The 15,254-nt window shown below is 38.8% G+C and overlaps 2 protein-coding genes across 2 annotated transcripts; both read left to right on the top strand.

The window, feature by feature from the left end:
• The first annotated feature begins 660 nt into the window (after positions 1–660).
• LOC113051789 (fibroblast growth factor 3-like) lies at positions 661–5,267 on the top strand. Its single transcript, XM_026215860.1, has 3 exons — positions 661–2,176; positions 3,412–3,515; positions 3,918–5,267. Exons 1-3 carry the CDS (start codon positions 1,900–1,902, stop codon positions 4,299–4,301), a joined length of 765 nt encoding a protein of 254 aa, XP_026071645.1. The 5' UTR covers positions 661–1,899; the 3' UTR covers positions 4,302–5,267.
• Positions 5,268–9,985: 4,718 nt separating this feature from the next.
• Positions 9,986–15,043, top strand: LOC113051790 (fibroblast growth factor 4B). Its single transcript, XM_026215861.1, has 3 exons — positions 9,986–10,716; positions 11,964–12,067; positions 12,683–15,043. Exons 1-3 carry the CDS (start codon positions 10,422–10,424, stop codon positions 12,857–12,859), a joined length of 576 nt encoding a protein of 191 aa, XP_026071646.1. The 5' UTR covers positions 9,986–10,421; the 3' UTR covers positions 12,860–15,043.
• The last annotated feature ends 211 nt before the right edge of the window (positions 15,044–15,254 follow it).

Below are 15,254 nucleotides of genomic sequence, written 5' to 3' on the forward strand. Positions count from 1 at the left end.
AGAAGTTAAAGAGATAAATGAGGGCATGATAAAGAAAACGACTTTAACATGGTACGATTTAACCGTTCAGCTTCAAAATAATCGGCGACATCCTGAGTGAACTCCACCCCCCCTCCCTACTGATTATTACTGCTGGGCTTTGTGGGCGGTTGCGGGCCGTAATTAAAATACGTCCAGAAAGAAACAGCCGACCACATCAGAAAAGCAACCCTCTGTCAGGATCAAACCACATCAAGAGCGTCTCTCTCAGAGATGATCCCCAGAGCGGCTCATGATGTAGCTACATCAGTAGACTCGTATATATACTAATAAGTGCAGCTACCTGTTTCAAAACTGTGTGTCAAACAGTCAGGGAAGCCAAGTGATGTAAAGAGAATATGAATGAAGGGTGCCTTCCCACGAGGTTTTCTAGCATGCGCTGGTGTTACGCCAAAGGGCAGTGAGATTTGTAGATGATGGTGGCAAGTGCTAATTACAAGAATGGTAACCATAATGCGACCAAGATGGAAGCAATTTAGGCAGAATTCATTTGCGTGTTACTCTTCCACCCACTCGAGCACACACCAGGAGCTTGAGTGTAAGTGACTGTGGGGCTTTGAGTCGCACTTGCAGCCTGGTTCCTGAGAGAAGATGCATGTCAGGTATACCGCTGTTTCTGTTTCCATGGCCTGTTGGATTGATAAAGAAAAAGTAGCGTGAAATGAGTTGAGAGGGAATGAAATATCTTTTTTCCCTCCCAAAAAATAGATAGAATCTTCTGGAAACGGCTTTTGGATTTATTCTTCTCAAAATGTAGCCGAATGATTTTTACAGATTGCAATGGGAAAACAAACTTGATTGTTTATTTATTTATTTATTTTCTCGTGCGTCATCCTAACTATACTCTCAAAACCTGTGCTTTATAGCCTATAAAATGTTTTGAATGAATTTTTGAAATGTACTTAATGGGCTGTATACAGAAAGCACTCCGCATCAATGTAATAACGCATTAAAGCTGTTATAGTTTTAAAAGGGGGTTGGACGTGCCTGAATCATGATTGGGGTCATATTTAAAATAATAAAATCGCTGTTAATTACTGTGCACCTAATACGCAATTGAATTGCGTAAAAATATATTTATCTAATAAACGCATTAGCAAAACTTTTTCAATTGCAAGTGACTAACTGATTTATCTAGCCTATTGTCTAGACTTTTTTGTCACTGTTTTATGAGTCAGAAACATTCCATACATAAATGGCTATCATTGAAAGCCACGCGCATATGTCTATGAATGTTAACATCACTGTTGAAATGTGCCAACAGGCGTGAAAAGAGAATCAATAGCGGCTCTCCCCGAGGCAAGTGTTCATGTTTAAATATAATTTTTCGGATGTTTCAAAAGAAGCAAACTCTGCCCTGGGATGGCTCTCCCTTTGTGATGCGGTTTTCCTCTGTAAGCCACCGTGTGTAGTGCTGTGTAATTTTATCCACGCTGCAACCTCATGGTTCACACAAGACTGATACCTTGCCTCCCCTTTTCCTTTGTATCAATTGGTCGGGGTTCGGGCTATTGTTGCAGGAGGGCTCTTTTATTTCTGTGCACACTGTCGATAAGCGAAATCTCACGATAGGCTCCCTGTGAAACCGACTGGCTGTTTTCTCCTCCTCGGTCAGATACAGTCTGCTTGGAGATCAGACTGGAACCCATGAGCACCAACGAGACGAACCCATGTTGTGGCCACCAAGCCGGCTTTAACAGATGACCGCGACATATTAAAGAGAGGACAGAGGGATACAGCAAGTTTTTATTTTAATTTTCATTCGACTGGATCACTTACAAATGATACTTCTTTGATGGGACCCCGCGTGCCAGTTCTTTCCATTTCAGCGAGATTTTGCCCATATCCCGCCATGCCACAATGGTTATAATTCTGCTCTTGCTTTTACTGAGCTCCTTGGATCCGAGTTTACAGGAATTTCTGGCTCCGGGGCTGACCAGGACCCCAAGGGCGCCCTGTGTCAGGGGCCAGACGTGTGACCCAAGGCAGAGGCGAGATGCTGGTGGACGCGGCGGGGTTTACGAGCACCTCGGAGGAGCTCCAAGACGCAGAAAACTTTACTGCGCCACAAAATATCATTTGCAAATTCACCCGAACGGAAAAATAGACGGATCTCTTGATGAAAACAATCCTTTCAGTGAGTACACCGTTCTCGGGTTTCATAGTTGTGAATGACAATTTCTGTGCGGTGAGATCAGAGCTCACGAGACTTGCGTAATTGTGCAAATGTACATCGGGAAACATTGTGCGCTGACAATATTCGGAAGACGCCTTGCGTATTAAACAATTAACATCGAACAATAATTCACTTGACGAATATAGTACATTTTAAACCAGTATTCTTACCAATGTATAATGAAGATTAAACGATGCGGACTGCACAGCTTGTAACTAAAAGTTAAAAATTAGGATTTTAAAATAAATCAACCAGCTGGAAAAGAAAACTGTAGCCTACTGCTTTATTTTGTAACGAGACATTCCAAATGACCTTTCTTGTATAATTTACATCGTAAGGACAATTGTCAGAGAGTGGCATATTGCATAGCCTGTATTACAATATTAAATGATCGTTCTTTAAATTACAGCATTCGTTTATCTGTCTTAGTTTTCCAGTTAGTCAAATCCGTATGCCATTGGACAATTACCATATGAAAACATGATTCGACAGACAGTTTAACATAATGACTTAGACAACGGATGTGTTTATCCAACGTAAAAGGATGATTATTCGAAACAGAAGAATGAAGAGAGCCATTAATCAGTGGAAAAAAAGGGATGAATAAACATCCTCTTTAAGAGGCGTTTAGTGTTTGTAGTATTATCTAACCTGACAGCGTGTGTATATTGTGACTCAATCAACGAAAAACTTGAGTAACAATAAAATACAATTTAAAACAGCATATGCCATAATATTTAGGATACATTAAACTTATGGAAAAACATACATTCCCATGCTTAATTATTCAATATTAAACGTGTGTTAGATTGTAGGGTTAAAGCAAGTGCTTAATGATAGGATATTTTTATTGATAAGTTAAAGACATAAATCAATAATTGTTATTTATAGAAAAAAAAAACATTAATTGATATTTTATTAAATAGACTTAATTATATTATGCCTATAAAACACTTCTAACAGTAATTTGTATTTTTCATGAATTATTAACACAACTAATCGAATACAGTTCATATAGAAGTGAATAAAATTACACTTTCACTCTAGCTAAAATTTGACAGATTTGTGAAAACTCACGAACTCGATTTACCTTTGATTGAATCCTACAAATGTTTATGGTGCTTGAAAAGCTGCCGTAAATGATTTTTTCCCCATTTCTAAAATCCGCACTAACTAGTGCTCCACTCTTTTTCTAGGTATACTCGAGATCACAGCTGTGGATGTGGGTGTCGTGGCGATCAAGGGCCTGTTTTCGGGAAGATACCTGGCTATGAATGAGAAAGGACGTCTGTATGCTTCAGTAAGTGTTATGTCACGTCGGAAAATCAAGTAGCTGAACTTCGCTAGCTGTAGGATCAGATAACAAGAGGGGCTATTTGAGGCTATCACCACATGGGGGTGTTTTTCATGAGGAACGAGCATGCTCACATGCTACTAGATTACTGAGAGTTTGATTACTGAGTGATAACCACATAGGAGGTTCTTACTTCTGCCAGGTTAGTAAGTGTTTGAGGTGCAGATACTTCATTTGTGGAGATATTGGACCAGATTAAATTTTGACTTTTCTACAAAATGGAGAGGACATAAAAATCTAAAGTTTTTGTGGGTGCATTGAACCACCTTGTTCCAGGTCCAGTCATGAATGTCAAAATAAAAAAAAATAAAAAATAATAATAATAATTAATTTTTTTAACCATTTCAGGAAGTCTTCAACCATGAGTGTGAGTTTCTGGAGCGCATTCATGAGCTAGGCTACAACACCTACGCGTCACGGCACCATGCTACCACCCAGCCTCCCCCAACAGGGGCAGGGGGCGGCAAGCGGCGTGCCAGTTCTAAGAGGCAGTGGTACGTGTCCATCAATGGGAAGGGCCGGCCCAGGAGGGGTTTTAAGACAAGGAGCACGGACAAAGCATCCCTCTTCTTGCCCCGTGTTCTGGGCAACAAGGACCATGAGATGGTGCGCAAGCTCAGAGAGAGCCAGCGGCACCAGGCCGGCTCTCACAGAGCCTCTGTGGGTCGGGCAGAACGCAGAAGACGACGCCACAGGGGCTCCAAGAGCCAAAGCACAAGGGCTGACATTTAACACTCTCTTGACACAGATGGAGAAAAGATCTAAAGCCACTGAGAGTCCAACAGATCAAAGGAGTCACATGGAACAATTTTCTTGGGAGAGGATGATTTTCAATATATACATGCATACATACATATATATATATAAAACTTTGGGGGAATTATGTGTCAAGAAGGGTTGAGAATGAAGGGAAACATCCTTTTCCTTTGACGTTTAAAGCCCAGCATCTGAAAAACAGTGACAGTCCAAATAGGTTCATGCGACCAAATTAATACTACTGAAAGTTTTGTCTTTTGCGTTTTTTCATGTCCATACTTTTTGAAGTCTTTTCTGCTAAAGATGTGTAATTATTGTACATAGCTGTACAGTCTTTTACTTTTTTTTATGTGAGCAAGATAACAGAGTAAATGTTTGTAATGGTAAATTAGGATGTTCAAGTGCTTGACAATGCCACAATGATGTGTTATGTATTGGACTATGGCTTTATAGGTGGTGTACAGACAAGCACTTTTTCCTTATTGAAATTTAAAGAAGTAAACAAAGATCCATACACATAAAACATATGCTTTTTAACTTACATGTGATAGGCTACTGTTCTTAAACTGCAATCAGGAGTACTTTGTATATTACTAATGAAATACGTATTTATTTTGTTTATAGGTTTTTAAGTTATTGATGACATAATGTCTACACTTCCAAATATCAAAGATTTTCTTCAGAAGAGATTAATAGTTAATTTAATTTTAATTTGAAAGATTAATAGTCATTGTTAGAATAACACTGCTATCTTTGAACAGTTGAACAATCCCATAGGAGCAGACTCTCCAGTTTCATATTTCTTAATACATCAGCTTTGAAGCATAGTTGTGCTGTAGGCTATTCAACACTGTAATCTGAGTAATGCATTAAAATGGCATTGTTTGACACTGAAAGCTAAACATCTTGAGGAATGTCACCAATAAATTATATGAAAATATATATTATTTTATTTTATTATTATTATTATTTTTTGCGAATCCTAGCATTTTGGACAAAATACTATAAGGTGAATGATCAATGATATTCGATTTCGTTCCCACCTTATTATATTGCCTGTTTCTAGAATACATAATACAAATTATATGGACCTTTATTAAAACTGACAGTTAAATGAATGACAATGGATGCAGGCATATTCATCGCAACTGTGATAGTGATCGCATCGATAGGCCTATAGAAGTCTCTCGGCGGTCCAGAAAAAGGGACTCCCTCTTGGGACCATCCCCCCCTTTCTCCTTGACTGCCTCAGTGACATCATCTAGAAAAATGTAAAAAAATCGATAGGAATAAAGCAAAACGCAAGTAGGCCTACTTTGTAAAATATACTCATATAAAATACGATTATTTTTATTGTTTTAATACATAGCCTACTTGCTGTAACAGCATTTGTTTCGCACGAAGAGCGGCTACTTGCAAGAACACAGATCTGTGCTTTTGAAATCTATATAGGAGGAAAAAAAGACATGTTATTCTATACTTCGCAGGTTGGAGAGCTTCCTGGCGGTCACAATGGCATATCTCTGGGGGAACCTGGGAAGCCGTGCCGCTTGAGATATTCTTCTTCCTTTTTCTAAACGACGAGAGCCTGTGATCTGAGAAACAAGGGAATCCCCGATGAAAAAAAAAGTCTTAAAAAGCGTAACGCGTTCTATAGTTTGTTATGAATGCAAAACTCTAATATAACTTAACAGGAATGCTTGAATCTAGATAAATGGAACTGTTTGAATAAACATTTGTCTTGCTTTCCCGAAAGCTTATTTTTCACATACCTATATTCATATGCATAAATACATAAGAGGCGAGATCAAAGCTTTCCGCGACGTCAACTGTTACTCTATAATCTGTGACAAATATAAAGGTGACAAAAATATTTAAAACCACCGACAATAAAAATAAAAACTCATTCTGTCCAAAACAATTCGTTGAACCTGTGTGCAAAGTTGTTCGTGCTCTTTGGTCCTAGTTCTACCTATTCAGGCACACGACGCCCCTATTAGTTCAGAGGCACATACCAAGTAAACAGAGACCCAAGGTTCAGCGTCTCGATCGAGCGACTTCTGATGACCTGCCTTCAACAATGATGCGTCTGCCGCCATGTCGAGGGCATAAGCACTCATTAACCCTGCTGCCAAAAACATAAGGCCATAAGATCGGACTGTAATACATTTCGAGTGAGAACAGAATGTGTACAGTCAACAAACAAATAGCCTAACTTATTATTTCCAACATAATTCCGATGTTTTAATAGAATCGATTGATAATTAAATTACCCAACGAGTAGCTACTTTCTCAGCCGTGCACTATAGTGAAAACCGCTCCAATTAAATTCACTTCGATTCAGGCCGAGGGCCTCAAAGGGCTGCTCCTCGTGCCCATCTAATTGGTATCTTCAGGAATTCCTCAAGTATTGACCCAGCAGAGCCGGAGGGGTTTTTGTTCGTTCAGACAGGCCTCCTACTGCCCATCTTTGTGGACATTATAGAGTTGTTGACCTCTGCACTAACATCACACCATATTGCTTCCAGTTTGACTATTTTAAGTGGTGTGCTACATTTATTAATGCTATTATCAGATAAAATGACACATAATCTAATGGTTGTTGAGATGTGAAATGCTTCATATTTTAGACTAAGCTACTTTTCTGGGTTATTACTGCGAATGCCATTAAAATAGATTACATATGATACAAAAAAAAAATGCTCTGAGCAAAGTAATTGTTGAGTTATAAGCACAGGCTTTATAAAAGCATTGGATATAAATTCCTCTCACACACATGAAACATTTCTGTCTTTATTAATACATCGATGTGTAAACTTTAGAGTAGACCTAATTGTCTGGGGGGGTTAGCTTTTGGTTAAAAAGCTAGTTAGCTTTTGGAAATTCTTCTCTCACTGTATTTCCAAAAGTGTACTATAGAGGGAAGCACTGACTCCTGTCCACTTTTGTTGTGAAATCACAGAACCTTATCATAGGTTTGACAGTTGTGTTTTCAACAAATCCACTATTTTAAGGTCACGCTTTCACCTATGTGTTTGACATGCCCATAAATGAGATTTTTGGGGTGCACTGGAATTAAAAAACTTGTAAAGATATTTTAGAGGAGGTACAGACCTTTTAAACACTTGCTCGGTAAATCCAACACATTATGATAATATCACTGTATTAGCTACTATGAGAACTCACAGTTAAAGGAATCGTCCCTGATTTATCCAAAACCTCGAGCATGGCATCTAATTCGCCTCACCTGTTACAAACAGCATACATTGGTCGTGAAACTGCGTTGGTCTGTCCTTACATATGCACGCCACTATGAATTAACAATAAATATCCTAAACCGATCTCATTGTTTTATCCCCAAGCGTTTGACTGAACATAATTCGTCTAATTTCCATACAGTTTTGAGAGGCGTGACTGAGTTGATTGAGCGCAACTGCAGCACCATGGAGAGCAGCCGAGCGCCCTGTTATTATTAAATTCACTTCATTTTGCTGCTTGGTTTCAGAAAGTTGACAGCTGTGTTTTAGTTGATTGTTCCTTATATCACCGGCATTTTTTGTCTTCCAAAAGCATAGAAAACAAACACTCGGTTTAAAATGCAACACAATGACTTTCATTTATATAAAGGTTTCATTTATCGGTTAGCTCCAGACTAAATTATAACAATCATGGTGTGTGGGTCTAAATAAATAGCATCACAGGCCCTTTCGATTAGGGAATCCAAATGGATCAGCGTCTGTGCCGCCAACATATAAAACCAGCCACACATTCTTAGATCAAATGAACAGCCTGACAAACGACCCATTACTGTGTGCAGAGGTCCGCCATCAGCAAGCAACATTTAGCCTGGATGGGTGAGATAGCCTAGCTACAGGTAAAGCAATTGAGCAATTAGGGTAACAGGCTCAGTGTATAGAAGGTATTTAACTCTCCTTTTTGAAGTTAAGAGATGAGAGTGTTCTGTCTGGAGGAAACGTCGTCATGGGATTCGTTTGGATAATGGATTGTATAAACAAACCAGTCTTAAAGAAAGTATGCCTATATACGTTTAAAATCAATATACAGGCCTACCCTTATTTAAGTAATTAAGTTTTGGACATTTAACCACTGCCTCAAATAAAAAGACATCGGGGTGGACGCAACTTTATTATTATTATTATTATTATTATTATTATTATTAATTTAGCCACCTATTTTTGAAAATTATGAAAATTATATTTTCTTTCATTATAGTTTGTTCGGAGTATTGTCCATGTTATGAAGAAATAAATGTGCATCAAAGTCAAAATGTGATACTTTAAACCAACTTATGCAAAGGTTTTTTTTTTTCTTTTTTGAGAATGCTTAAAGTTCATGCAAGTTCACACGGGTGTCTTAACAAACCCCTGTCTTAATTTTGAACATTAAATGTATTGTTTGATTATTTTAAATGTGAAATCATTTGTGTTTTGTCTAAAAAATGTGGGGTTGTGCTTTCTTTGGAACTAAAAGTTTTCTATTTTATCATGTGACGCGAAGACATTCACTTTTACCAAGTGTGGTAAAAGTGTCCAAATAGGCTACTTTTTCTTTTTTCGCGTACTATCCTCTATCAATAGTAACGCAAATTACAATCTTCTGAGGTTTCAAGTAGACCTAGGTGTTTTACTTTTATGTTGATAAGTTCACCAACCCCATGGTCTTTCCGTTTTACGTCGCATCCTCTACACGAGCAGCAGGGAGCGCGCATTACCCGGGGCCGCAGAGAAAGCTTGACTCACAGTGTGATGCGTCCAGCGGTTTACGTGTTCTCCCCCGCAATGCTCTGACGCACAACATACACAACTAGACACTCGTAAGAGGTCAGCTACAGAATTGTCAGGCTGAATTATCTAGCAGATTTTACGCTGTCAGAGGGATGTGCAAAAGCTCCTTTACAGACTTCATAAATTATGATTACACATCAAAGTCTGAGTCATTTAACAATTTATATCCCATTATGAATACCATTGCCTATTTTTTTTTACACAGTATTGTTCTTTCGCGAAAAAGATTCACGAAACTTTCTTAAATTAGTATTTGCAAATTCGAATTCGACTTTGTTTTTTTTTTGTGTGTTTATTCCTGTCATTGTTCAGTTATAGAATAGTCTCCTGCCTGACACTGCAGTCTGTTAACGTTGTGTTTTCCGATATATACCCCCATAGCTACATAAATTATCTTATTTCTATCCGATTATAAAGGAAGCCTACACAAAGACAGAACAACTAAATATAAAGCGAATTGTTGAAGGGTTTTGCCAAGTGCATAGCCCACATTAAACTTAATTTAACGCATTTTCAGTAACTTTCGAATTTCCCACCTGCCCCCAAATAGACCTTAACGTATCAGTATCGCTGGATATATCTGCAAAAGAAGTACCATTATTTGTCACTTTATAACGCACTCACATATTATTGAAGGGAGTTAAAAATGAGAAATGTTCATTTATACATGATTTATTATAGGGGTGTCAAAGCCATAACGCGCAAGATGACCAATAACAAGATGACTTGACAGTGATTCGGGCACAGTTTTGAGACTGATAAAGACATTATTACCATGGACAATGGCAGTGCACTGTCAAAGTTAACGAATGTGGTTTTATTGTAAGGGATCGGTTATGACGTTCGCCTCTCTCACTCGCACGCGAGCACACACGCGCGCTGTAGTCTCACTGCCCACGGCATGGACGTGCGCACATTATAAGGAATCGGTGTGCTCGGAGTGGCGCAGAAGGCTGCTCCGTCATGCACTAGGTGGTGTGTGATGTAATTTCGCTGCAGATATAAATATCATCGGCGAGGGAAATGTAGCATGGCTGAGCGGGGCTAGAACGGACGGTCAACATTTTCCAACTTTTGTGTGAAAACAAAACAGCTTGAACACCAGTCTGAAGTGTAGTGTCTTTTGAGACGAAACCCATTGAGCGCGACTTCATGCCGCACACTAGGTTTGACCGTAGCTCTGTCCGTGAGTAAGCTGTTTTATGCGTCTTTTTGGCTGCCGACACAATTATAGAAAAAGACGGCAGTTTGGTCTCTTCAACTCTTTCAGACGCTCATACCGATCAGAAGCATGAGTGTCCATTCAGCCCTATTACCAATAGTTGTCTTAGGACTTATGACAAGCTCAGTGCGCTGCGCTCCGCTGCCCGGTGGGCAGAACGGACCCGTGGATCGACGCTGGGAGACCCTCTACTCGCGTTCTCTAGCCCGAATCCCCGGGGAAAAAAGAGATATCATCCGGGACAGTGATTATCTCACGGGCATTAAAAGACTGCGACGTCTCTACTGCAATGTTGGCATCGGGTTTCATCTCCAAGTATTACCGGACGGTAGAATTACTGGCGTGCACAACGAAAACAGTTACAGTAAGTTTAATCTGTTATTTGGCTTTATGCATGCTGCATCTGCTGTTGATTTGTCACTCAAATTAAAATTTTAATTATGAAACATAATTAGCCTGCATAATTAAGAAAGGTAAAATATCGTTTGTGAACACACTTAACGCGCAGTGGCTGTTATTCAGAAAAAAACAGAAAACAAACAAACAAATAGAAATATGTAATAATAAAACTTTGAGTTACACGAATCCAACGTAATGTCATGCTTTATAACGGCAACAAAGCTTGTTGTAGTGCTTTCATTTAAATGTCCCGAATCAAGTCAGGTGTGGTAGCGCACCACCATCTGGCATCCTGCGTTACGCACACAACAGGTCTCTGTAACCAGAGCAGGACAGGAACCGGGCCAAAATCCCAAGCCTAAAGTTAGGATCGAGATAAACTCATCCTTTACGGTTGATTAACACTTCCTTCTTTTAAGAAATAAAGGTTCTTTAGTAATTTTTTGGTTCAGAAGTTCTTATATGAAGCACCAATTTGGCTGTACAGTAGCTATGTGTTCTTGAGTGCTGTATGGTTCTAGAGATTAAAAAGTTCATTTTTCATTTTTCTTTTGTCTATTTAATTTCACACCAGTACAAAGGGTTTTCTAAAGAACTACAGAATAATGGATTTATTAATGAATTAATTAATTCATTTGTTGAATTAAGAAAGGTTTTCTCATGACAGTAGGCTAAAAAAATGTTGTACTATAACTTTAAGAATTTCAAACCAATATCTGTTCAAGGCAAATGCGATATATAACAGGCGTTCTAAGCATCTGTGTTTACGCACTTTATGTGTCCCTAAAACAAACTCAATAAGTTCTGGTTATGTTTGTCAGCATTCATTAGAGGCTAAACAAAAATTTGAATCATTAAATGAGAAGCATTGCTACGAATATTAAGTTTTCTTTAGACACATATAAAGTGGACTTTATTATTTTAATTTTTTTACATCAATTAAAGCTTCAATTAAATAAGACATGTATGGTGATTCATTGGGAAAAAAACTTCGTTTAAAATAAAGCAGAAGTAATTTAAAGATAGATCTGAGTGGTTTTACCGAGAATTTGAAGAGGCGGAAAGTGTCATTTCCTTCAAAAAGGATGCACTGGCAACGTAGACGTAAACACGTGCAATTTTTAGAAAGGCAGTCATCGTTGGGAGTTGCCTGACAGGGCTAAAGATATAAGCCAAACAAGGTCATTTATTTGTCTTTGTTGTGTGATTCAGGTCTTCTTGAGATATCTCCGGTGGAGAGGGGAGTTGTGACACTGTTTGGCGTCCGGAGCGGGCTATTCGTGGCCATGAACAGCAAAGGGAAACTTTTCGGATCTGTGAGTATGAAATGATTTACAACGGGTTTCCGCCCGTGGATGTCCTTATCGGAGCTCGATGACATATTACCCTGTACTTGAGGTGTATCCCTTCACCACCGGCCTCTCTCCCTGTCTCTGATAATGCTACATTCATTGTTGAACTCAGTTGTGGCGTGCCTCCAGTGCTTACTGGTGTTTTCATAGTGGGACGGACGAACCCAGGAACGGTTGCGCAGTAGATCATTCGGGCTACGCATTCCATTCTTAGCATTGCCAGCCAACACATGCACCTACTGTCCTTCCCAGAGTGAAGATGAACTGGCCAAAAAGACCACCCAAACACCACACTGCTACCTTCTCAGATTTCGTCACGCACTGGTCTAAACCCCCCAAACACCTAAACTTTTCTATGACCATCGCTTATTTTGATGGTATAGGTCATTTTAACCCAGCCAGGGCCATGGATTTATTAACTTGGTTGCCCCTGGCAAAACAATTCAGAAGAAAGTCCAAAGCTCTCCCCTTGATGTAGATGATAAAATATGACAAACAGTTATACTGTAAAATTCCTCTCCATGTATGGGACGGTCTATGTCAATGAAAATAACAATTGCTATATCATTTTCATTGTAGGTGCAGTTCACAGATGAATGCAAGTTCAGAGAAGAGCTTCTTGCAAATAATTACAATGCGTACGAATCGCTGGCACATCCCGGGATGTACATCGGACTGAGTAAGACTGGAAAAACAAAAAAAGGAAATCGAGTATCGACGTCCATGACGGTGACACATTTCTTGCCTAGAATCTGAGCTCGTTTGGAGAAGCGCAAGTCGGAGGAACTGCGATGCACTTTCTACAAAAATTACACGTGAAGTTTAGTTTATGTGTTATGTATGTATATATTAGACTATTTATCTGTTGGTTTTATATTCATCACAACGTCCTCTTTCGAAGACAACAAATAATTTATTTGCTATTTGTTAATTTATCCTCTTTGCTGCTACCACATGTTCATATACAAGTGAAATTCCTACATTGTAAATTTTATTTTTTATTTTTTTGCACTGTTTGTTTGTTCTAAAGCAATGGCTTTGGAGAGGTAGTCGGTGTAGACGCCATTTTTATTTTCTCACGAATGAAAACAAAGTTTCAAACTTTCACAACAAATGCTGTCATTGGGAAAGTTTGTGGAAAGACATATTTCAGTTTTGAGTCTGCTGAACGATCCACCCTATCAGTCGAAGACTCCGTTTCCAATCTCGAAAAATTCAATATGGCGTCCACGCTGACTAAGCTCCATTTGGCCTTCGTTGGAAAGAATATGTGAGTCTTAGATCAAGCCTCCAATTGTTAAGGTGTATCAACCCTCACAGTATTAGCACTGGAGCAATATTGTCCAATGTCTGAGCTCCTTTGTGTGGAGCTCGGATCTAACTGAAGCAGTATCGGCTTACTCTAGCGCACTGAAGTTCTACCCCTTCAAATCTGTTTTTAGCTCTGCTGGGGGGTTGAACTTTGAGCTTATCTGCAATCAATCTTTGTCGCATCTCTAAGGCTCTGGAAAGAGAGAAGTAGCTTCTTTAACATATGGACATGAATTGAAAAAAATCTAAGGCATTGCAATGCAGATACTGTGCCCTGAGCCCCTTTAAAGAGACATACTGTACAAAGACAGGTCAAGTCAGTCTTTTTGCTGGGTGTCCGGGGAAATCACTTATGTTAAAGAACAGTGTTTTTCCATGGTGGTAACACAGAAACAAAGAAATGACAGTGTTGTGTGTGCAAATCAATGAAGAGTTGATGTAAAAACAACTTCCACAGTGAGTTACGAGGAGGCACTTTTTTTGTCGTTTTCTACCTCATGCAGTTTCGAACTGACAGTTTCCTACTTTGAAAATCAGCTGACATAGAATGTTTCGTTTTAAGTTGCTTTTCTGAGTTTTCTGAGGCTACTGCTACTCTGTGAAGTTCTGGCGGCTATTGCGTCCTAGTTGCGCCTTGTCACGTTTGAGCTATCTTTACCCTGTGATATACTTTTAGAAAGGATAATCATGTTGGAAATATTTACAGACAGCTGTTAGTCTATACTATATGCTCAACCAGTAACCCTATATTTTTCTTTATATATTTTGTAAATGTAATATGGTGCAAAACTGAGAAGCTGCTTTAAACCTGGTATACGATGTTAGTTAAATTAAGATATGATACATTCATGCAGGGATAAACAAGCTTTCATTCTTGAACCTTCAAAAACATTTATTTGAGAGATATTATCTTTGAAAAAGCATTCCTTATTGTCTTCACAATGGTTATAGGCCCGCAGGTACACTTCATTGCAAGAAACTAAAAATGTACCTAAATTGAAAATGAATGGATAGTCGTTTGGGCTTCAAGAAGCTCTTAAGAATGTGTTTAAAAATTAAAGGATACTTTTGAGGCTAAACTCACCGACTGACCTCAAAAGCATGAACACATTCGCACAGTTTTTTTTTTTTTTGTTTTTTTTTGTAATCTCAAAGCTGTGATATTTCAATTGTTATATGTCCAAATTTTCCCTGCCTGGATGTACAGACCAATTAGTTTCACTTGATGACTCTGAGCTACCTGAGCTAATGCTGGAGGAGGGAGGGCTTGTCCCGTGTTTCTCTTTAACACAGCTGTGCCAAACCTCTTTCCAAATTGACATGATTTGCATCAGTGTGGATGTTGTTTACAATAGACCGAATGGCCAAAGCACAAAGCATTGGTCTTGATTTGTTTAACCAAAAAAAAAAAAAATGCAATATCAACCGGCATGATCTAGTAGCCTGAGATTAGTGAAAACTGAACATGATCGTCTTTAGGAAGTTTTTTTTTACTGTGTTTATGAACAGGGATATATGTGGTGTATTGACTGTAGTTTTATACAGGTCTTGTTAAATATTGTGATGTATGTGCTGTGCACATGATGATACCCCTAACTTAAATGGAAGTTAATAAATGTGTAAATCATACTGTTCTGCATGTTTTAATTCTTCCTACAAAAGCACATGAATGTTCAATGAAACTGACAGCTGTGATGGCACAAAACACGTTAAACTAGAATATCTCCCAGCATAACTATAGAAAGGGGCCTTTCCCTGGTGAAGCTAAAAATATGCTCACAGACTTGTGTCACTAGACTATGCGGGCCCGCCTGGAGTGCTGTGCCTGATATTTCTACAA

The sequence above is a fragment of the Carassius auratus genome, chromosome 32 (genome assembly GCF_003368295.1).
Source record: "Carassius auratus strain Wakin chromosome 32, ASM336829v1, whole genome shotgun sequence".
Taxonomy (NCBI): domain Eukaryota; kingdom Metazoa; phylum Chordata; class Actinopteri; order Cypriniformes; family Cyprinidae; genus Carassius; species Carassius auratus.

Bases quoted from the DNA above. Each gene is read 5' to 3' on its own strand.
- LOC113051789 (XM_026215860.1), top strand. From the start codon at position 1,900: ATGGTTATAATTCTGCTCTTGCTTTTACTGAGCTCCTTGGATCCGAGT. The intron at 2,177-3,411 runs GTGAGTACACCG...CTCTTTTTCTAG, and splicing joins TGATGAAAACAATCCTTTCA to GTATACTCGAGATCACAGCT. The intron at 3,516-3,917 runs GTAAGTGTTATG...TAACCATTTCAG, and splicing joins AAGGACGTCTGTATGCTTCA to GAAGTCTTCAACCATGAGTG.
- LOC113051790 (XM_026215861.1), top strand. From the start codon at position 10,422: ATGAGTGTCCATTCAGCCCTATTACCAATAGTTGTCTTAGGACTTATG. The intron at 10,717-11,963 runs GTAAGTTTAATC...TGTGTGATTCAG, and splicing joins GCACAACGAAAACAGTTACA to GTCTTCTTGAGATATCTCCG. The intron at 12,068-12,682 runs GTGAGTATGAAA...TTTTCATTGTAG, and splicing joins AAGGGAAACTTTTCGGATCT to GTGCAGTTCACAGATGAATG.